Raw genomic sequence first — 26811 nt, forward strand, 5'->3', positions numbered from 1 at the left:
ACGTGTGGGTGATACGACATGCTTTTGGTGTTTTTACCGTAACGGTTAATCTTGTGATAGCTTTGGGACAACGTGTACTTAATAGGTAAAGTGACGTAAGGGACACGATATGGAGTCTTTTAATCGGTATCCCTTTTTTTGTCGTATGGCATTACGATTTATTAATCTAGAGATCAATCTCTCAAACCTCAAGGTTTGCACTTTGCACACTTCAAATATTTCTCGTTGATAATCGAAAATCTCGGAAATGATTTATTAGTTAACTTTAAAATGTATAAAACGTTATGTTAAAATATTTGTTTCAATAAGTTGGATTTATTTCTTGGTCAAAAAAAAAACCGTTATGAAACACTAAATTGACTAAATACCTACATATTTTGTTAATTATTTTTATTTTTTAATATTACATCGTATATAATTAATGCTAAATATTATTTCTCGTATGATAACCAAATTGTACTTATTAGATTGTTTTATTAAATTTAATTGCATAGATGATTCATATTTAGGCAATAATGCCATGCCACATTAAATTTGGAATTAGAAGGAAAACAACGTTTTTACAAATGTGTTTTTTTATTTACAGATATGCAGACATCATAAAACGCTCAAATAGTGACATATGTAGTGTAGTGTTGTGTTAGTGACAATGTGCTAGACGTTTGACTGTAAGACAGTGTTTGACAGTGAGACTATGTGCAGTGTGGTTGGTGGTAGCCAAAATGTGTGCCACAACGAGGAATCTGGTAGCTGTATTGTGTGGTAAGTGTTTTATTTTATTATAATTCTTCAAAAGGTTGTAAGTACCTATCTGAATTAGATCCAAATGATGTAAGTACAATTATAATAAATAGTACTTATGTGATATTTTTAATGTATGTTTTGGCAATTTTTTGCATTAATTAGTTTTTGTACGGGATTAGGTACCTTAGTACGAAATTACGAAGTCAATGCACTTAGCATCAGCTGAGCAAATGATATTTGATATTCAACTCAAACCCGTTTCATATGACAAGACCTCTATAAAATATGTAGACTATAAACTTGATACCTACCTATAGTATTTACAAAACGAGTAAATTCGTTGGCGGCGTATTATAATTGAAGCAGAATTTCATATTTCGTACATTACATACCCGAGTGATTTAAAGTTCAATTTTCTGCACGAGAGAATTTAAATTGATTTCGCGTACAAATATAATTTACGAATGCTCAAATGAACTAAATATATTTCATTCAAACAAAACGAATTGCCCAAAAAAGAATTGGGTAAATACAAAAAAAATGGTAAATTGGACTTGTGTTAGAAAAATGTTGTAAGGGACAATAAAAGAGCAATTTTAATCTCTTGAGTGCCATTCCTAAAACGTCGAGTGTTTTTTCTCTAGAAAAAGTAACATCGCATTAAAAATTTATACAAATTGCGTTTACATTAGTAATTACCTCGCAATCTTGCAACAACTCATACTTTATTGTTGTTATTTCAAGAAATTAACTTTTAAAAGCACAGAAAAGTTTCTACACGATACTGTAAATAAAGGATTAATTTATAAATAAAAGCAATCAAGTTAAGTGCTCGCCATATTTTCTTTTGTCCGAGTTCAATACCTGTTTATTCCTATTTTGTGCTTAGTAAGCGCAGGAAAACCACTATAAGTGACATCTCTAACCAAAACAACTTTAAATGATCGTAGGTCAAATTTATTCTGGTTTGCGCGGTAAAAGAGAATAACAGCCTGTTGGATATTAGCAAGCAATAGTTTGTAAACTAGGGGCTTGTAGGGCTGTGGATTTGTGCTGAATATTCATTTTCCAAATATTAATTTGCTCGTACGTTAGTGTGGTGCCAAATTAACGCACGGATAGGCTAGTATTAATATGAATTTGGTAACTTAGGTACATATTTGAATAGATGTTACATGGAACGTGTGTATATTACTGGTAATTGGTAGTCATATTTAAATAAATACGTTTGAAGTGCCTTCTCAATTATAGTGAAAATCCTTTTTAAGTTATAATTTAATTGATGCGTATCATCGAGACGTAGGTTGCTTAAGCGTTTATATGTGGGTAGGTTGTTAAAAGCGTATGGACAAAAGATGATGCTGTAGTCGTTTAGTGGGTACTTATGTCAATATAAAATCACATAAAATTACTGGCGTACCAAGACCGGGATACGTGGAAAGGGAGGAGGGAGGCCTTTGCCCAGCAGTGGGACACTCTAGGTGGGACATCATATATATATATATATAGCCCTGATAGTTACATACGTATTTGGCATCTACAATTTTTATACAGCATAATATCCTGATACATTTATAACTGTAAACTTAAAATCCTCGTTGAGTATATGAGCATTAATCATTTCAACGAATATATGCCCTTTAACGCCCAAGGTCCAAAATCCCAGCTCTGTCATCCGTAGGGTCAAGACAAATGTAACGGCACGTCGTTTATTAAAGCCCTCTAATCCAAAGCTCTATGAAAGAAAGAATACCGAGATACGCGTGAAGAATATATTGTCTGTTTTTGTGATATATGTCAGCAATTTTTATCTGAGTTTTATGTTTATGGAAATACACCTACGAAGAGAAGTGTCCATTTTTTATACATACACTTAAGAGCCTAATTTTATAATTAAGAAAAACAACATATTTTATATCTACACAAAAAAATAATTTAGCACCAAATGCTGCGCAAAAACTCTTTTTTGCCTATCATGGTATCAACTAAAGGTCTATGAGGTAAAATGCAGCTTAGACCTATTACTTTTTGGGAGTAATAATACGTATATGAAACATTTCAAGCTCACTGGTAGAAATATCGTATTAGTTTGTGTCTCTAGCTAACTTCTAATATCTGTTGCCGAAGTACAATAGCACAATAATTCTGGTGCATATGAGACTGAAAAGATTAAGCACATAACATAATCATTCTATGTATACTAGTGCAAAAAATCATTTAGATTTTTTAAATGAAAGTACTATAGTATCTCTATATAGACCTAAAACCCCCAGATACTTCCCTTGACACCAAACATAATTCAAGTTTAATGTCTACATTCAAACAAAGAACGATTAAAGTACGAGCGTGAAGTAATTTCAAGTGACACATGGCCCCAAATTTAACTCAGAATCAAGTTTATACCCCAGTGAGCTCACAAAACGTATCATCTCGACGTTTCCTCCATACCCAGTATAATTTGACGTCAAGTTTAATATCAAGTGTGTATGATCAGAGGTCGTGCTAATTATCAGGATGGCCGTGTCGGAAAATGAATATCACTGCAGGGTGTTCATCTTTGTTGGAGTTTTCTGTGTGTTAGGTGGAGTATAGAAGACTTAGTTTAATTGAAAATATTTTAATTAAGAATATACATAATGTAGTGTATCTTTAGAAAGCCGCGCTTGCTAATAAGGAAATCACTACTAATATAAATACGCTTTTCTTCTGTAATACGCTTTTCTTTTGACTTCATTTATTGTTTTTGCATATGTTTGATGGAATGATTTAATCAATAGTTCCATTGCTATCTCATTTTGTGTGTAAAATATACATTAAGTTTTATAAAAAAATCACAAATATTTTTTTATATAGATATATTTTAGTTTACTACGAGAAACGGACTAACAAGATCCTCACCTTTATTCCCAAACCTTGGCACAGCCCTTATTCATTAGTCAAGGGTTTAATGAAACAAACAAACGAACCTTAAGTGTCAGTAAAAAGTTTATATTGTTTTATTTGAATCACAATGACTTCTGAGTGAAGGCAGCTGGTAGCGGACAGTTTGGGCCCTAGGGAGAAAAACGTGTGGCGTTAGGGGGAAAGTGCATATGTTTTTGCTAGTTGGAATTGCACACAAATGTAGTGAAATATCTAAAATATACAACAAATATTGTAAAAAAAAACGGAAAAAATATAGTAATGGCGAACCAAATAATTATTTACCTATAGGTTTCATGAAAGTGGCACTATGTGGCAAGTTTAGTGTGATATAAGTAAATAAGATAAAGATACATATATTCTATTTATACTTTTATAAACAGCCGCTTTTAATACCTATTTACTGATTTCGTAACATATACCTAATCCCCTTTATGATTGTGTACTGAACTGATCCGAAATAAAATGTAGTAAAGTTTTTTTATATCAATTTCTGTTATTATTTTTCGTGTACGCTACTTGAATTACATATATTCGTGCCTGCTTCTGAATTTCGCGACTATCTCAACCAATTGTTTTCCAATAATAACCAGACTATAATAAGATTAATAAATACCAGCAAAAGCCATTAAAATATAATAACAAGGTTTATTTTAGTCACGTCCTATGGCCCTTACGCCAAACCTTTGAAGTTAAAATCAATTTCAAAAATGTGAAGCCAAATTCATCCGCAAATTACTAAAATCGGGGTCAGGCAAGAAATTACTTAATTGAATATTTTGGGCGTAAAAGGCTTATCTGGGACTTTGAGGGATGTACGGATTATTTACGTAGGTTTAGGTTTTAGACTTTTTAATGTTTTGGTTATATTAACGTTAAATATTAAATGTGAACCAGTGATATTAGTGATGTGATATTAAATGAGAAGCGCTGGTGGCCTAGCGGTAAGAGCGTGCGACTTGCAATCCGGAGGTCGCGGGTTCGAACCCCGGCTCGTACCAATGAGTTTTTCGGAACTTATGTACGAAATATCATTTGATATTTACCAGTCGCTTTTCGGTGACGGAAAACATCGTAAGGAAACCGGACTAATCCCAATACGGGCCTAGTTTACCCTCTGGGTTGAAAGGTCAGATGGCAGTCGCTTTCGTACAACTAGTGCCCACGCCAATTACTGGGATTAGTTGCCAAGCGGACCCCAGGCTCCCATGAGCCGTGGCAAAATGCCGGGACAACGCGAGGAAGAAGAAGAAGAAGAGATTAAATGTGAACCAGTATAATGATTGTTAGTATACAACGGCCCATAGATTGAGAGAAACATAGAAACTTGTAAGTTTGTCTAACATGTACAATAATCGGTTCTGGGGTAAGATGCAATATTTATTTTGAACATTAATTCATGTTGATTGTAGGTAGTTATATAACTTAGTCTTTTTTCTTCAATTCTATAGAAAAGACATTTTCTTAACATTGCATACTTTAAAAAATTTAAATTTCTATAGAAAAAAAATCGTCTATCCAAAGGTTAAATAAAATTACCTCACCTTTCTTTCATATTATTTTATATAAGAGGTATTTATATACGGTCTTATTTACATATAAATGCTAAATTATTCTGATCGTTTTGCTAATTTTGCTACAAATTTAATATTAATAATATATTTTCATACACAAATAGCTACTGTAATCCTCTCCTCCGGTAAAAGGCCTATCCGATTTTAATTAAGTCCTTTAATTGGTATCCTTTGTCTAAATAACATTAATTCATTTGCCTGTTTAAAAAGATTCTACATAACTAATTAACATACAAAAAATACAATCTTAATTATTTTTCTCAATCTTTAATGTTTATATAATTATGTATATTCTTTATTGTGCATATTTAAACAAATACGAGAAACACAGTTAAAAAGAGAATTCAACACAACAAAGGCGACCTTATTCTTATATAGGATCTCTTCCAGTCAACCTTATATTTTAATTTTTTGTATAATCAGTGATAGCAAATATAGGTAAAGAGAGAAAAAAATAAAAGCGCGATTTTGTCTAATAGCTTTTTATTACCAAAGAAATCGCGTATCATAAGACTATAAAGAAACTTTTAACTTTCTTCTTAAAATGCGTCTTATATCCAGTCCAGTGCATCTTACAAAAACGAATTCTGCCAATACGCTAACTCGACTTAGAAATAAAAACCCGCGTACAAAAATGTAGTAAGTCACAATTATTCCTTATTCACTTACAACGTTCTACCATTACAGAAGAAAATTTCGTCATATCTACAAACGGTTGTAAGTGACATTTTTATCCATCGACTTACAGCGTTTTTCGATCAGGGAAAAAATATTCCTAACTCCATTTTTTCCCCTTAACTTTCCCTTGACTTAAGCTCAGGAAAAAAGAAAAGTTTCCCAAGTTGGAATATCCTTACGGGCGAAGTTTTTGAGTATTTAGTCCATCGACAAGTTTGGTAAGTCAATTACGATGACATCGTACCAATATTGATTGTTTGGCGTCGAGGTGAAGTGGGAATCGACTCAGGAATATTTTTTTATATTATTGTTCTTTATTCATTTCGAATATTATTGTTCTTTATTCATTTCGAATCTCAGTTTAGGTTTTGTACAATTATTCATATAAAAGTAAGACCCAAAAACACCTAAAAAACAATGCAAAATACATGTAAGTACTTCCAAAACACATTATAAAAATATGAAATGGTACCGCCGGCAGCGGGGCAGGGCCCAAGCTTCCGGGTGGTTAGGACCGGAGTGAGGAACCGACATACTTATACGCGCTGTGTCCAAGATTACTGCCTTCTGAATCTGACCCTTAATCCTCTCACCTAGAGACAGTCTCTAGGTGTTGGTCTTACAATACAAATACTCTTTATTGCACACCTCAATAAAAAAAATATACAAAAAGAATACAGAAACAGATGAGCAGAGGTAAATAACGGGCGGTCTTCTAGCTAAAAAGCCTTATATAATGTATTATTTCCGACCTGCAAAGTTAATATTACGGATAACACCATTTATGGCTTTATTAATTTCATATTTCAGCTCGATTTTGGAGTGATGCGTCATTAATTAATTAAAACACATGTAATTTGAGATCTTCCTGGCAGAATGGCTGAAATTTACTCCATTTTAGACTTGATAATAATGTTTTTATACATAAGCCATGCTTTGCGATAACAACGTAAGCAGTAAGTGCTTAAATTTTCATATTTTTTTAATATAAACCTTTATTTTGTCCTCTACATTGCGTACAATGATATAAGTTTGGGTATTTATAAATTGGTAAAATTAAATAGAACTAAACTAACTGCTTTACCAAAAAAGTAATCATTTAAAGTTGACGTCCGAATATTAACTGTAGCTGCATTATATCTGTCCATTTCTTTGATAAAATGAGTCAAAACGTCACTTTAAAAGTTTAGTTAGTATGTATTTAAATTAAAACAAAACACTAAAACGGCTTAAAAGCGAACTAAAAACGTTTTGTGTATACTAAAAGTGTTTTTAATGTGCAGAAAATATACCGAAATATCTTTTCTAAAAGTTGAAACTGAACCCCCTAATCCAATTGACTAATTCCAATCTCCAATTCCAAAACCCCCTTTCCGATCCGGCGGACCCCCAAAAGTGTTCGCGAGCCAAGGAATTGACGTTAATGAGGAATTTTATTGGCGCCACTGCCACTGACAGACGGGAGTCATTTAATACCGAACATTGCGGTTATTTTGGCGAAAATTAATTTTGCGCAAATTGGCCCATTGTGTGGGGAGCGGCTGATTTTTCGGTCGCGAGAATATAGTCGGTGGATAGAATATAGTTAGACCAAAATAAATCTGCAACTTATACATACTTATCAATACTTGTAGTTAGGTTATAATTAAATAAATGCTTGTAAAAAAATGACATTTGTTGTAATACTTGTACTGTAATGTACCTATGTAAATTGGACTTGAAATAAAAACATTTAATTCTGCAACGATTTTGACAGTGCAAGACCGAGTGTTATTTCTACGTCATATTTTCATAGAAGTTTGACGTTTAAAATAACATTTGCACTGTGTGTGTTATTAAAATCGTTGCAGACTTATCTTGGTCTAACTATATTCACTATTTATAAGTAAACATAAATATATTATATGTAGAGGCTGAAAAGAAAACACTAAAATTTTATATATTTTTCCATTAATATTTAATTGGCCATTATAATTACAATATAGCGAATGTTTATTGGCTTAATTATAATTTTACAGAGTGCTTCTCAGCTAACTTTGCACCGATTTGGATAATGATCCTACAATATAATAATACTACACGTCATATTTTCATAGAAACTTCTCATTAATGATAACATCATCATACTTTGTCATTGCAAATGCCATGCAGAGATAGCTTGGTCCAACTCTAGTAGCTAAGACTCGCACAGCTAAGTCTCGATTTTTCCTTTTTAACTATGAAAGCTCACGAAAAAGTAGCTAGATTCAAATTTTACGTGTTTTTTTAAACAACAAATTGCCATTTCTAATTAAACTGCCATTAACTTGTGCCTTTTTAAGACGTAATAAAAAAGCTTATAAAAACATTAGGTATTTTAAAGTTAATAAGATCTTGAGAACAAATTGCGTCCATCAAGGAAAAAGGACTTAAGTGACTTTGGCACTTACGACCTAAATTGTTTTATTTGTATTTGTAGTATGGTTGACACAGTCGTATGAGCCAATTGGCGTTAAGACCCGTTTTCGCTTGGAAACAAAATGGCCGGGACGCTAACGTCCGGGAAAACGGAACAATTAATGTGGAAAAATAACGTGACGCCATCAATTAGAGACAGACACTGGGGTTACTACAGAAACTCGCAGAATTCCCGAAAACACTCACCGAAAGGAATGACAGGATAATTGGATTTTATTCCACAGCTTGTGATGTATAATGCGTATTAGGTTAGTATTTGCAGACACCAGGTATCGGAACCGGTTTTTTTGCAAAAACTTAATAAACATTTTGAGTAAAAAATAACGAATTATTTTATACTCGAAATGTAGGACTCAGTTGGGTTTTTAGGTTACGACTTCGTATTGCCCAATTAGAAATGAAGTAATTAGCAAAGAACGAATAAATACCGTTTCCGTTCCCATACAAAAAATACCGGTATCCGATCCCTGGCAGACACAGCAAAGATAATTTCCCTCGGAATCTGAGATCCTAGAATTTCTAGTAAATACCTTAGAGATCAACTCAAAAGTGATGGATTTGTTCTGACAAACATGGCAGTGTCAAATATAAGGAGACAAGCGACGGTCACAAATAGGTATTCACTATTCAGCTCTTTATAACGTGACACACACAGCTGTCAATTTGTTTTAGCCCTGTAATCGCCGTTATGCATTTGTTTTATGATTTAAAAACGGTATCCCTGTTGATTGAACTACCCCATTAGTTAACCCCATAGCGTAAGGTGGTATGAAATGCTTATAAGGCTCTGGAAGTCACCAGCAACATGCTGAGATGAGGCCATTTCGTGGAACTTTATTCTTTCTACGTACTATTTGTAATTGTCTCGTTTGTGTTTTTGAATAAAATATTTCGTGTTTCTATTATCGAATTGAATGTAATATTACTTACTTTTTTCTACTTTTAGCAAGTCCGTGGTAACACATAGATCCGTCATCGTATTTTCGTCGGAGAGACCAACATTAATACAGGAATTAGGGTAAAGGCATGATAAATAGTACCCTGGAATCTGTAGCTCTATGATCGAGTGGTGCGTTTGACATCATATCCGATATATCGTGCGGAAAAGTTGTAAAGGACATTTGTCAATATGGCGTATGTGCTCTTTTGGTAGAGTTTGGGGTAGGATTGGGATTATTGCCTTTTTGTTACAAATTAGGTTAAAGGTCCATGTTGACCTTAATAACTTCTTACTATTGAGGTTTAAAAATTAGGCCTTGTATTCCAATTTGTTAGATTTTTGCTAGCCAGTAGTTAGTAAAATTCCACTACATTCAAGAAACAGAATTAAGCACATCTGATGCCTCAGTATTGCCACAGTACACAAAATTGAAGAAACCCTCAAAAATTTAGTTTGTCAAAATAAACTATATATTATGCCAACGTTCGTTTAATTTTTCCTCTTTCTAACAAACACAAATTTCAAAATGATAATAAAGGAGGAACAATTATCAATGGTTTGTTATTTAGATTTGACTTATATTTCAAATTTTTCATTAAATCAATTACTATTTAATATCTTCAATATACACGTGAGATAATTTAGTTTAAATAAGCAATAATGTAGTACATACAATGTCATTTAGTACGCTTAAAAGTCAAAAGGTCTATACCCTTGTTGTACAGTCGTCGCCGTCAGATATATCGGAGTGGCTAAGGCGCTCACAAATATCTGAACACGCCTCTATTGTCAGGGCGTTAAAGTGCGTGTTCAGATATTGTGAACACCTTGGCCGCTCCAATATATCTGATGGCGACTGTATTTCAGTAACTGTACAAATATTAAACTAAATGAAGCTTAAATCTAAAATAGGCACTTAAAGCACTGTACCAAGGATGCTGGCGGCATTTGCTCGCTGTATCGCAACGATACGTTGTGCGAGGAAGCCGCCAGCTCTTCGGTCACCAGCTACGTCAACCAGACGCTTTGCGATTTGTGCAAAAAACTTGTGTGCGCTGGGACTTAAGAGTTTAAAATCCAAATGGAACAAAATGTTATTCTCTACAGATAGTCTGATATTTATTATGTTTGTTTTTCACAATTATAAAAGGAAGTTGCCGAGTAAGGTGTTAAAATACGCTTATGCCATCTGTTTCCTTTTTACACAGAACGACACAAATGCAACATTAAATTGACACAAATGTTTCTAATTGACAACTACTTGAAAAGATGGACACTAACCAAGTGCCTCTTCAAAACACTTAGGTCTTGTGGCAGTTTCGCTTTGAATATCAACCTTAAACCTTACCAATAACATTCAGATTCGAATAAACGTTAAATTAAAGTTTAATAGATTTTTATTGCCACGTCTGAGTCAAAGAAAAATTGCACTTGCATTTATTAAAAAGAGTGTTTTAAGTTTTAAGTTTTAAGAGAAGTGTTTGTTTGAACAACTACATAAATAACTATTCCTACTATTATTCATATTAACGGCCCAATTCGAACAATGCTTATAGATTTCACTCCGATTTGAGGCCCGGGGAACGACAGGTTTGTTAGGGTTCCGTTACCAAAGGGCAAAAACGGGACCCTATCAATCAATCAATCAATTTATTTTGCTATAATAAGGGTTGGTTTACAGGTGTCTAATACAGACCTGGCTATTACTAAGTGTCCGCTGTCCGTCTGTCTCTCTCACTCTCTGTCACCAAGCTGTATCTAATGAACCGTGATATTTTCACAGATGATGTATTTCTGTTGCCAGTAGGTACAACAATAAATACTAAAAAGTACGGAACCATCGGTGGGCGAGTCTGACTCGCACTACTCGCACTACTTGCACTTTTCCGGTTTTTTTTTATAAAATACCTACGCACTAGTCGCACTTGTCCGGTATTTTTATATTCCATTCAATTTAGGGCAACTCCAGAGAGGAACTATATAAAAAAACCGTAATTAATTTATATGTTCGTAAAACGTATTTTACGAACCGCGGCCCTGTTTGTGTCTTACTCCAATCAATAAAGACAATAAACCCAACTCGATCCCGTCAAATGCGTTTTAAATCAGTGTGCCTGGAATCACCCCGGCAGGGGTCATAAAGTCGAGGTTCAGGGAGCCTTCGTCAATTTTTGATCGCGACAATTTATGGATTGACTAACTCGTAACCTTAAAATAAATAGTAAGTGCGTTTTCGCATTGAGAAAAACAGCTGCTAGAAAATTAATGCTATGGCATAATAAGTAGTTATTTACGATACAAGTGCGAAATTCGCAACGAGTAGCGGATTTTAAAACTCGACCGAAGCACCTATTCGTAGGTGTATCGCAAGTATATCGTACAACGTTTTACAGTACATATGGCCCTTTAAATTTTCGACGTAGTTACGTAATGTACTTATTATAGTAGAGGGTGTCGTAATGGAGCACCAGATGTACTGTATATTCCTTTTATCTACGCACATATTATTAATGCTCTATAATGCATTCAGAAACCGTAGGAAATGACCAGCGTTATTACAATTAACTAACTCATGTTATGCTATTAAGAAACTCACTTCGTTCGTTTCTTAAACCCACACTCGTATTTTAATGCCTTTCATTATGTAGCAGTCACATAAACTACTATTATTTTTGCATTAACATTGCGATGTCACGCGACACGTTTCTGAACTACTAGGTATCTCTATTGATTTTATTTCTTACGCGAACGCTCGTCACGCTATCGAATGAAATTTAAACTAGGGGTTCTGTTAGTCGAATAGCATACTTCTCAAAGTTTAACATTATATTTAAAGATATGTTACTGTCATCGTCCGTACACTGTCACTGAGATAAAATGACAACAAAGACAAGACGTGCCATCATACGGGGCTTCGGGGGCTCAGGAAATAATTCGCTCGCTTTGTGAGATTTATTCCCTTTGTATACCTACCTATTCGTGTTTTTTTGAATTTCGTAAAAATATAGCCCCATTCAGACGGTTCAAGGACTTGCATGCAATATTCGATAAATTGCTCACTACAGAGTACAGTCGCCATCATATTTATATTGGAGCGACCAAGGTGCGCAAAAATATCTAAACACGCACTCTAACGCCTTGACAATAGATGTGTGTTCAGATATTTGTGAGCGCATTTGCCGCTTCGATATATCTGATGGCGACTGTATAACTAACAACAAAGAATATTATGTTAAATCACACTTACTTACAATTTTTAGTTTTACCACTAAAGTGTTTTTTTTTTTTAATTTTATTTTGTCCTAGTTTACGATTTAATTTGTACTTTGACTAATTACTATAACATTTGTCTATTTTATAAACTATTGATCTATCTTTAACCATATTAATAGGTAAAGCTAACAAATATTTTTCTGATGTTTAAATAAACTCAAACCTTTTTACATTCCAAACTAAATGAAAACCTTTACAAAAACCGTAATACCAACACACCCAACGAAACCACAAAAAGCACTGGCCACTGATAAAATTCCCACTAACGTTCGAAATGTAAAAGTAATAATCCTGGCATTCTAACCGCTCACCGACTATTCGCGTCTATCATCCAGTATACGTTGAACTGTGAATACGCATACAAGTTAAAGATCTCGAGGCATGTTTAATACTGGTTAATTTCCTGAGGCGATGGCTCGCTTATGTTATAGTAAGGGATAAAGTATGCGTGAGATGTAATTTCTTGTGTCATTTTAAATTAAACTTTATTTAGTTAAGCATATGGTGGAATTTTGTTAAGTTGTGTGGGTGATATGTAATTTCTGGTCTTGTAATAATTATTGTCAAGTGTATAATAAGTGTACAGTTAGACTCGAAATATTATGCGATGCATGCATGCAATGTTTTAAAATTTTCTAAAGCTTGGAAAGACATTGGCTTTGGGAAATTATAAAATAAATATTCAAAATTCACTTTGTATAAAAACTACAGGGTGAAAAATTGGGATATGACACTTTTTCCTTTGCCATGAAAATAAATATGTATAAAACTTATAAGTACATATAAAAACATACCTGCATATATTCACACCTGTTCTCCCTCAGGATAGGGGATAACTTCCTACATACTTCAACTTTGTACCAAAAAGACATATGTGTCGCTCTTTAAGAAAAGGTACCCTCCTACTATAGGCGCTTACGTTGTGAACGGTCACTTTTGTATTAAAGTATCACCAAAAATGACTTAAACGCCTGATTCGTTAAGGTATTGTTTTACGGATGTTTTAGGCCCTTTTCTCTTAGAATCTATTACCTATATATATATTTGTGTGTATGTATTACAGGTGTATCGTTACACAAAAAGTTTTTACCCCAAGTTTAGTCGAAGGATATATATTTTGTTTTATGTTATGACCCAATTCTCGAGAATGGTGAATTGATAATGAGTTCTCCGTGGGAATAATAATGTTGAATAATAGAGAATGGTTTATGGCATTAAGTCCGCTTTTTGTACTGTTAGGTTTTTTATGCAATGAAGGTTAAATAAATACATCTACTTAATATAATATTTAAAATCTGGCATAATCATTATTCTGACTAAATTTTCTATGAAAAGGGACCTTATTGTCGATGGCGCTTACGAACAGCGTCGCACGGCATTGTATTTATATCGGAGCATCGTTAATAATGGCGTAAGCGCCATAGACAATAAGATCCCTTTTCATAGATAACGTCACATTTTTCGTTAACCCACTCACCCGCTCTGTGACCCCGCGCCACCTAGCGGACACCCTCAAAAATAGCATTTGTACAAAGGGCAAGTATTAGAATTCAAGTAAACTAATTGTAAGCTAATCTTTAAAAATCAAAAAGGATTACACTCTAATCTTCAAAAACAAAAGCTCGATCATTAGCAAAAGAAAATTGAGAAAAATAAATTGCTTACATCATTTGTTAAAGCTCTAAGGCCCGTAATGTCGTAGACAACACATTTTATAATAACGTGCTACCAATATACAAAAAGAATGAAAGCTCTGCAACCAATATTACATTTTATATCTCAATTATTATCCCTATTGCCTTTATAAAAGAGTTGCTTTTCCTCTGTATCTTTCTAACTTTTTGTATCAACGGATAAAATGTAAACAACTGCAGAACAGACTTGCGAAAACATATACCAGTTGCAGAATTGACCTCAGTACGAAAAGAAACCTTAGTGCATTGCGATAAAGTTATCTTTCATATGTTAATGATGTGAGGTGCCTTTTCCTAAACAATAACACAAATAGTCCAATAAGTTCGAGTCGTGTGAATGAAATCCGAGAGATTTAACGACAATACTAGTGTCATAAGTGTCATAGTGCCTTAAAGTGTCATTCTATAGAACTTGCCAACTATGTAAAAAAAGTCACTAGTCAAATTCATCATTCAGAGATAATTTCAATATGGCGGTTTGTTTACATAGCAAGTTCCATAGAATGATACCTTACCACGACTGCTTTAGCAGTGTCAACCTGACATATTCGCTAACGTCTGCGTAACTTACTTTCTATACATTTCGCTCGCACTAATATGCAAGTACAAGCGAGATGGATAGAAAGTAAGTTACGCACAGATGTCAGTGCCAAACTGGTGGCAGGCGTATCCATGCATAAATAGGGTTGTATATTTCGTACAACCTACAAATGTAGGTACCTAGTGAAAGTGAATAATCTTTTACCATCGTATTTTCACGAAAACGCACGAACGTGTTATGGTATGGCAGTCAGTTTCAGTACAAGTTGAGGTTGACTGAAGTAAAACATTAATAACGATATGCATGACGACTTTTGTGACATATTGCATGACCGCCATCTTGGATTTCAAAATGGTCACCATTCTACAACTATTCCAAATTGTACCTTTTTCGTACGGAACCCTAAAAAGGAGTATTGCTTAATTTATTGGTAAGGTAAGACGCTCAACTAGTTTTTTTGCAATTTAAGTATTTTTACCTTTCTAGAAAATTAAGCTTAATAGCATCTTAAAGTAATAGGTTAAATACTAAAAACGGAGCAGAATTTAATCGTATTTAAACTTTTCTAAGAAAACTTGTATTGCTTGTTAATTTGGAAATATAAACGTAATATTTTTGAATGTGCTCTTTAAACTACTTCAAACTACTTTAAATTTGCCAACTAAATACTACCTACTTATGATAGTTTGAAAAGCCATTCCAGTTAGGTACTATTTTTTTCCAATTTAGTTTATTACTTATTTTTAAGGTTTTGTCAACTTTCTTTCATGAGTAAGTAATCATAGATCTGTGACAGTTATTCTATGATTACCTACTAAAAATGTTTCGATAGGTATGTTAGGAATTTTGATATAATATTTTCTGTTTTAAAGTTGACTATCACTACTATCATCATAAATGAGGTCGCGACTTATACTTTTCATATATGTATAAAAACTTTTGTACCACAATTACCTAGTGAGGCACAATAGCTAAGTAGGCACAATTTTACGATAGGTACAATTTTTTTTTACTATTTATCCCTCAACTGACTGTACCAAGCCAGGTGCATCATCCTAATTACCGGTTTCTAGTAACTATCTACCGGTTATCGGTTTTTTCTAGACCGGTTTTTGTCGAGGAAATGCGTTCACGGGTACCAACAGTTAACTGGCCAACTTTGGACTTTATGTGGTTACAATAAGGTTTATATATTGACAGTTAACTAGATAGTATATTTGACGCGCTTTTTTGTTTGAGGCTGGTACTTTTAATTGGAAAGGATGTGATCGAATGAAATAAAGCTTGGAAATTAAATATAACTTCATGAGGATGAGGAAGTTGAGTTTTTATAAAAGTTACTCAGTAAATAATAATAATGGTTATTGGTAATTATTGTAGCATAACGGTGAATAGGCTTGTTTTATTTGTAATAACATATTCACAAAATAAATTGATTTCTAAATAAACTTACTTATTTGTCAAGTAAGCTTTAAAAAGTTTATATCGTTTACTTTTCATATCTTGTCAATTTTAAATTTAACATTAATACCTACAGAGCCCGTACCATAAGTCACTGACAGTGGCAAAACTGACATTTACGCTATCGAGAAAGTAATTTACTTTCTATATATCTCGTTTGCACAAATATGCGAGATACAAGCGAGATATATAGAAAGTAAATTACATTCTCGACGGCGTTTATGTCAGTGCCAAACTGATGGTAGCCGTACTGTACTTTTTCTGTAAAAAAAATATTACAGCCACTGTTTTCCACTGAAACAAACAAAAACAATTCAGGTAAAAAGAACGAAGACTTTTTCAAGCAAAAAATGTAAAACACAAACCTGAAAACTCGCAAAACAAGTGCTTTCGTGTACACTTTCACACTTACACGACGCGTTGTTCCAATGTTGCACGAGACAGAAGCTCAACCGAACCAGTCCTAGCCTTACCACGAGCTTGTCACACATCATCAGGCCCTGTACATCTGTACAGATCATTTAAGCGGCAGCTGACACTGACATATTCGCTAGCATGTGCGTAACTTACTTTCTATGCATCGCGCGTTCTGGCATATAAGTTACGCAGACGTCAGTAAATAACTTAAATTACGTACCTAAGTAAATAAAATCAGGTAACTTTTAGGTCAGACTCAGAGACAGACCCTGCCTACGAATTTTTTGGGTTAAAATCCACGTAAAGGTATTTATGAATTTTGTGGTAAAATTGTTAAACATTTTTAACGGTGGGCTTAGACCTGTATTCATGTTTTTCTATTAAGTGTAAGCTATTTAATCAGGTTTTGAATTGATAAAGGTACTAAAGTTTCAATAGTTTTTACAGTTTTATTGTGGATCAATAGTATATTTAATTTAATTTGTATAGCTGTAGTATTATATTTAATTTAAATTGTATAGCTTATAGTTGCGCTCTCTCGAAAGGGTTTCCACGGAAGACCAGCGTCGGGGACTTCAAAGGTTCCTTGACATGAAGCTGAGTGGAGACCATTTCAGGAACGCTTTATAACCAATATATGTCAGTGTTTTTATTAGTTAAGTTTAAATTAAGCGTTTTTGAATAAAGCTTTTTCTATTCTATTCTATTCTAAAGAAAGGCCTTAAAATTATTATTCATATTTTTGGCAACAGCATTATGATCGAAAAAGCCCAGGGGCCCGTTTCTCAAAAGCTTGTAACTTGTAATACAAGTGGAAGTCCCTTTCTAACAAAAGCTGCCAAAAAGTGACATCCGCTTGTATTACAAGTTACAAGCTTTTGAGAAACGGGCCCCAGGGTTACGATTTTTCAAAAACTCCACTGCACCTAGATTTATCATCACCAATTAATTCTGTAGTTAGGTCCTAGGTCATCTTACACTGGTTTTAAGGGGGGCTTAAGAACGCGCCAGACAGCCTAAGAGCCTCTTCCAGTCAACTCGGTTAGGCTCCATACAAGCTAATATGAGGGTTCTTATGTGGGCGGCGGGTGAACGAACGCTCACAAGGCGACGTGCTAAAGTCGTACTAAATACGTGAACACTGTTTTTACAAGCTTTTATTTAACTTGTCCTGTTAGTATGTATTGTTTGTTTTCTAGTTAGTGTGGGTCAAATCTTGGAAGTTAGATTCGACCCACTTCCCGGTTTCCGATAAAGATAAAATTACCATTCCATAATTTTAATTTTTAACTAGCGAACGATGCTATTAAGCTTAGGATACATTTAAAATTGGAAAAAATACTGTCTTGGGTGAGACTTGAACCCGCGGCCCTGTTTGTGTCTTACTCCAATCAATAAAGACAATAAACCCAACTCGATCCCGTCAAATGCGTTTTAAATCAGTGTGCCTGGAATCACCCCGGCAGGGGTCATAAAGTCGAGGTTCAGGGAGCCTTCGTCAATTTTTGATCGCGACAATTTATGGATTGACTAACTCGTAACCTTAAAATAAATAGTAAGTGCGTTTTCGCATTGAGAAAAACAGCTGCTAGAAAATTAATGCTATGGCATAATAAGTAGTTATTTACGATACAAGTGCGAAATTCGCAACGAGTAGCGGATTTTAAAACTCGACCGAAGCACCTATTCGTAGGTGTATCGCAAGTATATCGTACAACGTTTTACAGTACATATGGCCCTTTAAATTTTCGACGTAGTTACGTAATGTACTTATTATAGTAGAGGGTGTCGTAATGGAGCACCAGATGTACTGTATATTCCTTTTATCTACGCACATATTATTAATGCTCTATAATGCATTCAGAAACCGTAGGAAATGACCAGCGTTATTACAATTAACTAACTCATGTGATGCTATTAAGAAACTCACTTCGTTCGTTTCTTAAACCCACACTCGTATTTTAATGCCTTTCATTATGTAGCAGTCACATAAACTACTATTATTTTTGCATTAACATTGCGATGTCACGCGACACGTTTCTGAACTACTAGGTATCTCTATTGATTTTATTTCTTACGCGAACGCTCGTCACGCTATCGAATGAAATTTAAACTAGGGGTTCTGTTAGTCGAATAGCATACTTCTCAAAGTTTAACATTATATTTAAAGATATGTTACTGTCATCGTCCGTACACTGTCACTGAGATAAAATGACAACAAAGACAAGACGTGCCATCATACGGGGCTTCGGGGGCTCAGGAAATAATTCGCTCGCTTTGTGAGATTTATTCCCTTTGTATACCTACCTATTCGTGTTTTTTTGAATTTCGTAAAAATATAGCCCCATTCAGACGGTTCAAGGACTTGCATGCAATATTCGATAAATTGCTCACTACAGAGTACAGTCGCCATCATATTTATATTGGAGCGACCAAGGTGCGCAAAAATATCTAAACACGCACTCTAACGCCTTGACAATAGATGTGTGTTCAGATATTTGTGAGCGCATTTGCCGCTTCGATATATCTGATGGCGACTGTATAACTAACAACAAAGAATATTATGTTAAATCACACTTACTTACAATTTTTAGTTTTACCACTAAAGTGTTTTTTTTTTTTAATTTTATTTTGTCCTAGTTTACGATTTAATTTGTACTTTGACTAATTACTATAACATTTGTCTATTTTATAAACTATTGATCTATCTTTAACCATATTAATAGGTAAAGCTAACAAATATTTTTCTGATGTTTAAATAAACTCAAACCTTTTTACATTCCAAACTAAATGAAAACCTTTACAAAAACCGTAATACCAACACACCCAACGAAACCACAAAAAGCACTGGCCACTGATAAAATTCCCACTAACGTTCGAAATGTAAAAGTAATAATCCTGGCATTCTAACCGCTCACCGACTATTCGCGTCTATCATCCAGTATACGTTGAACTGTGAATACGCATACAAGTTAAAGATCTCGAGGCATGTTTAATACTGGTTAATTTCCTGAGGCGATGGCTCGCTTATGTTATAGTAAGGGATAAAGTATGCGTGAGATGTAATTTCTTGTGTCATTTTAAATTAAACTTTATTTAGTTAAGCATATGGTGGAATTTTGTTAAGTTGTGTGGGTGATATGTAATTTCTGGTCTTGTAATAATTATTGTCAAGTGTATAATAAGTGTACAGTTAGACTCGAAATATTATGCGATGCATGCATGCAATGTTTTAAAATTTTCTAAAGCTTGGAAAGACATTGGCTTTGGGAAATTATAAAATAAATATTCAAAATTCACTTTGTATAAAAACTACAGGGTGAAAAATTGGGATATGACACTTTTTCCTTTGCCATGAAAATAAATATGTATAAAACTTATAAGTACATATAAAAACATACCTGCATATATTCACACCTGTTCTCCCTCAGGATAGGGGATAACTTCCTACATACTTCAACTTTGTACCAAAAAGACATATGTGTCGCTCTTTAAGAAAAGGTACCCTCCTACTATAGGCGCTTACGTTGTGAACGGTCACTTTTGTATTAAAGTATCACCAAAAATGACTTAAACGCCTGATTCGTTAAGGTATTGTTTTACGGATGTTTTAGGCCCTTTTCTCTTAGAATCTATTACCTATATATATATTTGTGTGTATGTATTACAGGTGTATCGTTACACAAAAAGTTTTTACCCCAAGTTTAGTCGAAGGATATATATTTTGTTTTATGTTATGACCCAATTCTCGAGAATGGTGAATTGATAATGAGTTCTCCGTGGGAATAATAATGTTGAATAATAGAGAATGGTTTATGGCATTAAGTCCGCTTTTTGTACTGTTAGGTTTTTTATGCAATGAAGGTTAAATAAATACATCTACTTAATATAATATTTAAAATCTGGCATAATCATTATTCTGACTAAATTTTCTATGAAAAGGGACCTTATTGTCGATGGCGCTTACGAACAGCGTCGCACGGCATTGTATTTATATCGGAGCATCGTTAATAATGGCGTAAGCGCCATAGACAATAAGATCCCTTTTCATAGATAACGTCACATTTTTCGTTAACCCACTCACCCGCTCTGTGACCCCGCGCCACCTAGCGGACACCCTCAAAAATAGCATTTGTACAAAGGGCAAGTATTAGAATTCAAGTAAACTAATTGTAAGCTAATCTTTAAAAATCAAAAAGGATTACACTCTAATCTTCAAAAACAAAAGCTCGATCATTAGCAAAAGAAAATTGAGAAAAATAAATTGCTTACATCATTTGTTAAAGCTCTAAGGCCCGTAATGTCGTAGACAACACATTTTATAATAACGTGCTACCAATATACAAAAAGAATGAAAGCTCTGCAACCAATATTACATTTTATATCTCAATTATTATCCCTATTGCCTTTATAAAAGAGTTGCTTTTCCTCTGTATCTTTCTAACTTTTTGTATCAACGGATAAAATGTAAACAACTGCAGAACAGACTTGCGAAAACATATACCAGTTGCAGAATTGACCTCAGTACGAAAAGAAACCTTAGTGCATTGCGATAAAGTTATCTTTCATATGTTAATGATGTGAGGTGCCTTTTCCTAAACAATAACACAAATAGTCCAATAAGTTCGAGTCGTGTGAATGAAATCCGAGAGATTTAACGACAATACTAGTGTCATAAGTGTCATAGTGCCTTAAAGTGTCATTCTATAGAACTTGCCAACTATGTAAAAAAAGTCACTAGTCAAATTCATCATTCAGAGATAATTTCAATATGGCGGTTTGTTTACATAGCAAGTTCCATAGAATGATACCTTACCACGACTGCTTTAGCAGTGTCAACCTGACATATTCGCTAACGTCTGCGTAACTTACTTTCTATACATTTCGCTCGCACTAATATGCAAGTACAAGCGAGATGGATAGAAAGTAAGTTACGCACAGATGTCAGTGCCAAACTGGTGGCAGGCGTATCCATGCATAAATAGGGTTGTATATTTCGTACAACCTACAAATGTAGGTACCTAGTGAAAGTGAATAATCTTTTACCATCGTATTTTCACGAAAACGCACGAACGTGTTATGGTATGGCAGTCAGTTTCAGTACAAGTTGAGGTTGACTGAAGTAAAACATTAATAACGATATGCATGACGACTTTTGTGACATATTGCATGACCGCCATCTTGGATTTCAAAATGGTCACCATTCTACAACTATTCCAAATTGTACCTTTTTCGTACGGAACCCTAAAAAGGAGTATTGCTTAATTTATTGGTAAGGTAAGACGCTCAACTAGTTTTTTTGCAATTTAAGTATTTTTACCTTTCTAGAAAATTAAGCTTAATAGCATCTTAAAGTAATAGGTTAAATACTAAAAACGGAGCAGAATTTAATCGTATTTAAACTTTTCTAAGAAAACTTGTATTGCTTGTTAATTTGGAAATATAAACGTAATATTTTTGAATGTGCTCTTTAAACTACTTCAAACTACTTTAAATTTGCCAACTAAATACTACCTACTTATGATAGTTTGAAAAGCCATTCCAGTTAGGTACTATTTTTTTCCAATTTAGTTTATTACTTATTTTTAAGGTTTTGTCAACTTTCTTTCATGAGTAAGTAATCATAGATCTGTGACAGTTATTCTATGATTACCTACTAAAAATGTTTCGATAGGTATGTTAGGAATTTTGATATAATATTTTCTGTTTTAAAGTTGACTATCACTACTATCATCATAAATGAGGTCGCGACTTATACTTTTCATATATGTATAAAAACTTTTGTACCACAATTACCTAGTGAGGCACAATAGCTAAGTAGGCACAATTTTACGATAGGTACAATTTTTTTTTACTATTTATCCCTCAACTGACTGTACCAAGCCAGGTGCATCATCCTAATTACCGGTTTCTAGTAACTATCTACCGGTTATCGGTTTTTTCTAGACCGGTTTTTGTCGAGGAAATGCGTTCACGGGTACCAACAGTTAACTGGCCAACTTTGGACTTTATGTGGTTACAATAAGGTTTATATATTGACAGTTAACTAGATAGTATATTTGACGCGCTTTTTTGTTTGAGGCTGGTACTTTTAATTGGAAAGGATGTGATCGAATGAAATAAAGCTTGGAAATTAAATATAACTTCATGAGGATGAGGAAGTTGAGTTTTTATAAAAGTTACTCAGTAAATAATAATAATGGTTATTGGTAATTATTGTAGCATAACGGTGAATAGGCTTGTTTTATTTGTAATAACATATTCACAAAATAAATTGATTTCTAAATAAACTTACTTATTTGTCAAGTAAGCTTTAAAAAGTTTATATCGTTTACTTTTCATATCTTGTCAATTTTAAATTTAACATTAATACCTACAGAGCCCGTACCATAAGTCACTGACAGTGGCAAAACTGACATTTACGCTATCGAGAAAGTAATTTACTTTCTATATATCTCGTTTGCACAAATATGCGAGATACAAGCGAGATATATAGAAAGTAAATTACATTCTCGACGGCGTTTATGTCAGTGCCAAACTGATGGTAGCCGTACTGTACTTTTTCTGTAAAAAAAATATTACAGCCACTGTTTTCCACTGAAACAAACAAAAACAATTCAGGTAAAAAGAACGAAGACTTTTTCAAGCAAAAAATGTAAAACACAAACCTGAAAACTCGCAAAACAAGTGCTTTCGTGTACACTTTCACACTTACACGACGCGTTGTTCCAATGTTGCACGAGACAGAAGCTCAACCGAACCAGTCCTAGCCTTACCACGAGCTTGTCACACATCATCAGGCCCTGTACATCTGTACAGATCATTTAAGCGGCAGCTGACACTGACATATTCGCTAGCATGTGCGTAACTTACTTTCTATGCATCGCGCGTTCTGGCATATAAGTTACGCAGACGTCAGTAAATAACTTAAATTACGTACCTAAGTAAATAAAATCAGGTAACTTTTAGGTCAGACTCAGAGACAGACCCTGCCTACGAATTTTTTGGGTTAAAATCCACGTAAAGGTATTTATGAATTTTGTGGTAAAATTGTTAAACATTTTTAACGGTGGGCTTAGACCTGTATTCATGTTTTTCTATTAAGTGTAAGCTATTTAATCAGGTTTTGAATTGATAAAGGTACTAAAGTTTCAATAGTTTTTACAGTTTTATTGTGGATCAATAGTATATTTAATTTAATTTGTATAGCTGTAGTATTATATTTAATTTAAATTGTATAGCTTATAGTTGCGCTCTCTCGAAAGGGTTTCCACGGAAGACCAGCGTCGGGGACTTCAAAGGTTCCTTGACATGAAGCTGAGTGGAGACCATTTCAGGAACGCTTTATAACCAATATATGTCAGTGTTTTTATTAGTTAAGTTTAAATTAAGCGTTTTTGAATAAAGCTTTTTCTATTCTATTCTATTCTAAAGAAAGGCCTTAAAATTATTATTCATATTTTTGGCAACAGCATTATGATCGAAAAAGCCCAGGGGCCCGTTTCTCAAAAGCTTGTAACTTGTAATACAAGTGGAAGTCCCTTTCTAACAAAAGCTGCCAAAAAGTGACATCCGCTTGTATTACAAGTTACAAGCTTTTGAGAAACGGGCCCCAGGGTTACGATTTTTCAAAAACTCCACTGCACCTAGATTTATCATCACCAATTAATTCTGTAGTTAGGTCCTAGGTCATCTTACACTGGTTTTAAGGGGGGCTTAAGAACGCGCCAGACAGCCTAAGAGCCTCTTCCAGTCAACTCGGTTAGGCTCCATACAAGCTAATATGAGGGTTCTTATGTGGGCGGCGGGTGAACGAACGCTCACAAGGCGACGTGCTAAAGTCGTACTAAATACGTGAACACTGTTTTTACAAGCTTTTATTTAACTTGTCCTGTTAGTATGTATTGTTTGTTTTCTAGTTAGTGTGGGTCAAATCTTGGAAGTTAGATTCGACCCACTTCCCGGTTTCCGATAAAGATAAAATTACCATTCCATAATTTTAATTTTTAACTAGCGAACGATGCTATTAAGCTTAGGATACATTTAAAATTGGAAAAAATACTGTCTTGGGTGAGACTTGAACCAGAGGCCGTGAGTTCAAGTCTCACCCAAGACAGTAATTTTTCCACCATTCCATTATTTAGGTACTAATATAGGTAGGTAATATTTAGTGAGAGGTGCATAGAGACTTAATTTCTTGTAGGTATCGTCAAAAGGATCCTGTTTTTAAAATCTACTTAATGGTATGACTAATGCACTTAATTTAAGTGCAATGGCATTTGATACTTATCTTAATTATCGGTTCTTTTTAATTACTTAGCTTAATGCAGATTTTTTACTTCTACAAACGTACTAAACTCTCTTCAAATAATTATATAGGTAGGTACGTTTAAATTTAAACCGACGGCATTTTCAAAGAAGATATAAGATTCGTAATGGTTTAAGTATGCTTATGATACATTTTATCATCTTTGTAAAGTAACTATACTTCGTTTTTTTTTAGCATTAGAAATAAGGTAAACAATCTTGATGTGTCTTTTAATTGAAAAACACATTTTAAAAATAAGTTACGGTAAATATGTAACAATTATGAATCTAATACGATCATTTATATTCTTCTGCTTTCATAAGTAATAGTTTTTGATTTTTAAAAACCGTTTTTCAATTAAAAGACATGTCAAGATCGCTTACCTTCTTGCAAGTTCTTTCTAATGCTAAAAAAACGAACTATAAATATATAATTGCAATGTTCGAAAACTTTAAAAATAATGAAAGTACCTTTATTTATGAGACAGCTATTAAAAGTAGTAAACTAAATTAAGAAATATATAAAAAAAATATGTAAGAACGACTTTGATGATTTGCTGCGCGTCGTCCAATCCGCGGCCTAATTGAGGTTAGGTAGGATTCTTTACTCATAGCAAAGAGAATACCTAGATAGTATAGAGGGGTCCTGTCATAGTAAATTTTATAGTCACAGTAAATTTACTGCCATCTATCGACACACGATTTAAACTCATAATGTATAAAACTATAATAAATGTATATCTAAGGATGAATGATTTTATTATATTTATATCATTTCGTACCATGTTCTTTCACTGATAACTATGTGTTAAAATCGTTAAATATGAAACGGTGTCGTCAACGCCATCTAACTGAGCATAGGCCAAAGGTGTGTGCGCCATGCGCCATGTATCCGAAAATGACTTTTTCTTGATTTCCGTGGCACGTTTTTTCATTAGACTTTATTCATCTTATACGGAGTTACATATATGTCTTTGCCCATAGTATATATTATGTTCATGTATCTCAACTATTTTCTTTTTTGCAGCGTTGGCGTGTGTAGCCGGGTTCCAGCAGCAATACTTCAGGATAGTCCCCCGAAGCCTCAGAGTCCACGAGGGTTCGGAGGCTGTCCTAGAATGTGCTGTCGCTAACCTGGCCGGGCAGGTGCAGTGGGCTAAGGATGGATTTGCACTTGGTATTCATTTTCATACACATTTAGTGTAAGGCCTGAGTGGACGCTCGAGTTGGGCGTGCAGCGGGGCGGGGCGTGCGGCGTGCATGTTACACAAATGCAAACGTATAGTAGCGGCCTTAGTGCACGCTGCTCAAATCACATGTGAGCCCGACGCCACGCTGCACGCCCCGCCGAACGCTCCGCTTCGAGCGTCCACTCAGGCCTTACACTTAGATACTTAATATTCGTGTTCATTTTTTTGATTTTCTTGTCCTTTATCGTTTTAATTTTAATTGTCATGTTCATTTTTATTTTCCTGTATTCCATGTTTACTTCATTTTCGGCCAGATATGGTTTAGGAGGGTTTTAAGGATGTGTTTTTCCGTCCAGCGACGTTTGATTTTAGCTGTCTATATAGGTAGGTATATTGTATGTGAGAATGTTGACGTCGTGTGTGGTAGTATGTAGTTCAGGATAGTCCCCCGAAGCCTCAGAGTCCACGAGGGTTCGGAAGCTGTGATAGAATGTGCTGTCGCTAACCTGGCTGGGCAGGTGCAGTGGGCTAAGGATGGATTTGCACTTGGTAAGACCACTTCATTTTCATTTCCTTGTTCTCCTCGCTTTAATTTTCACTAGCGACCCGCTTC

The 26811-nt window shown here is 34.3% G+C and overlaps 1 protein-coding gene across 3 annotated transcripts in view; it reads left to right on the plus strand.

The window, feature by feature from the left end:
- Nucleotides 1-588: 588 nt before the first annotated feature.
- Nucleotides 589-26811, plus strand: part of LOC134658788 (nephrin) — a 297640-nt gene continuing 271417 nt past the window's right edge. For 2 of the 3 annotated variants that reach the window (XM_063514434.1, XM_063514433.1), the window contains exons 1-2: nucleotides 589-762; nucleotides 26036-26185. In XM_063514434.1, the coding sequence (XP_063370504.1) occupies nucleotides 723-762; nucleotides 26036-26185 (190 nt within the window). In that variant the 5' untranslated portion in view covers nucleotides 589-722. Of the gene's footprint in view, nucleotides 763-26035; nucleotides 26186-26634; nucleotides 26748-26811 lie in introns of those variants that run through there. The other variant, XM_063514435.1, reaches the window with a different exon arrangement.

Source organism: Cydia amplana, chromosome 23 (assembly GCF_948474715.1).
Source record: "Cydia amplana chromosome 23, ilCydAmpl1.1, whole genome shotgun sequence".
Classification (NCBI taxonomy): Eukaryota; Metazoa; Arthropoda; class Insecta; order Lepidoptera; family Tortricidae; genus Cydia; species Cydia amplana.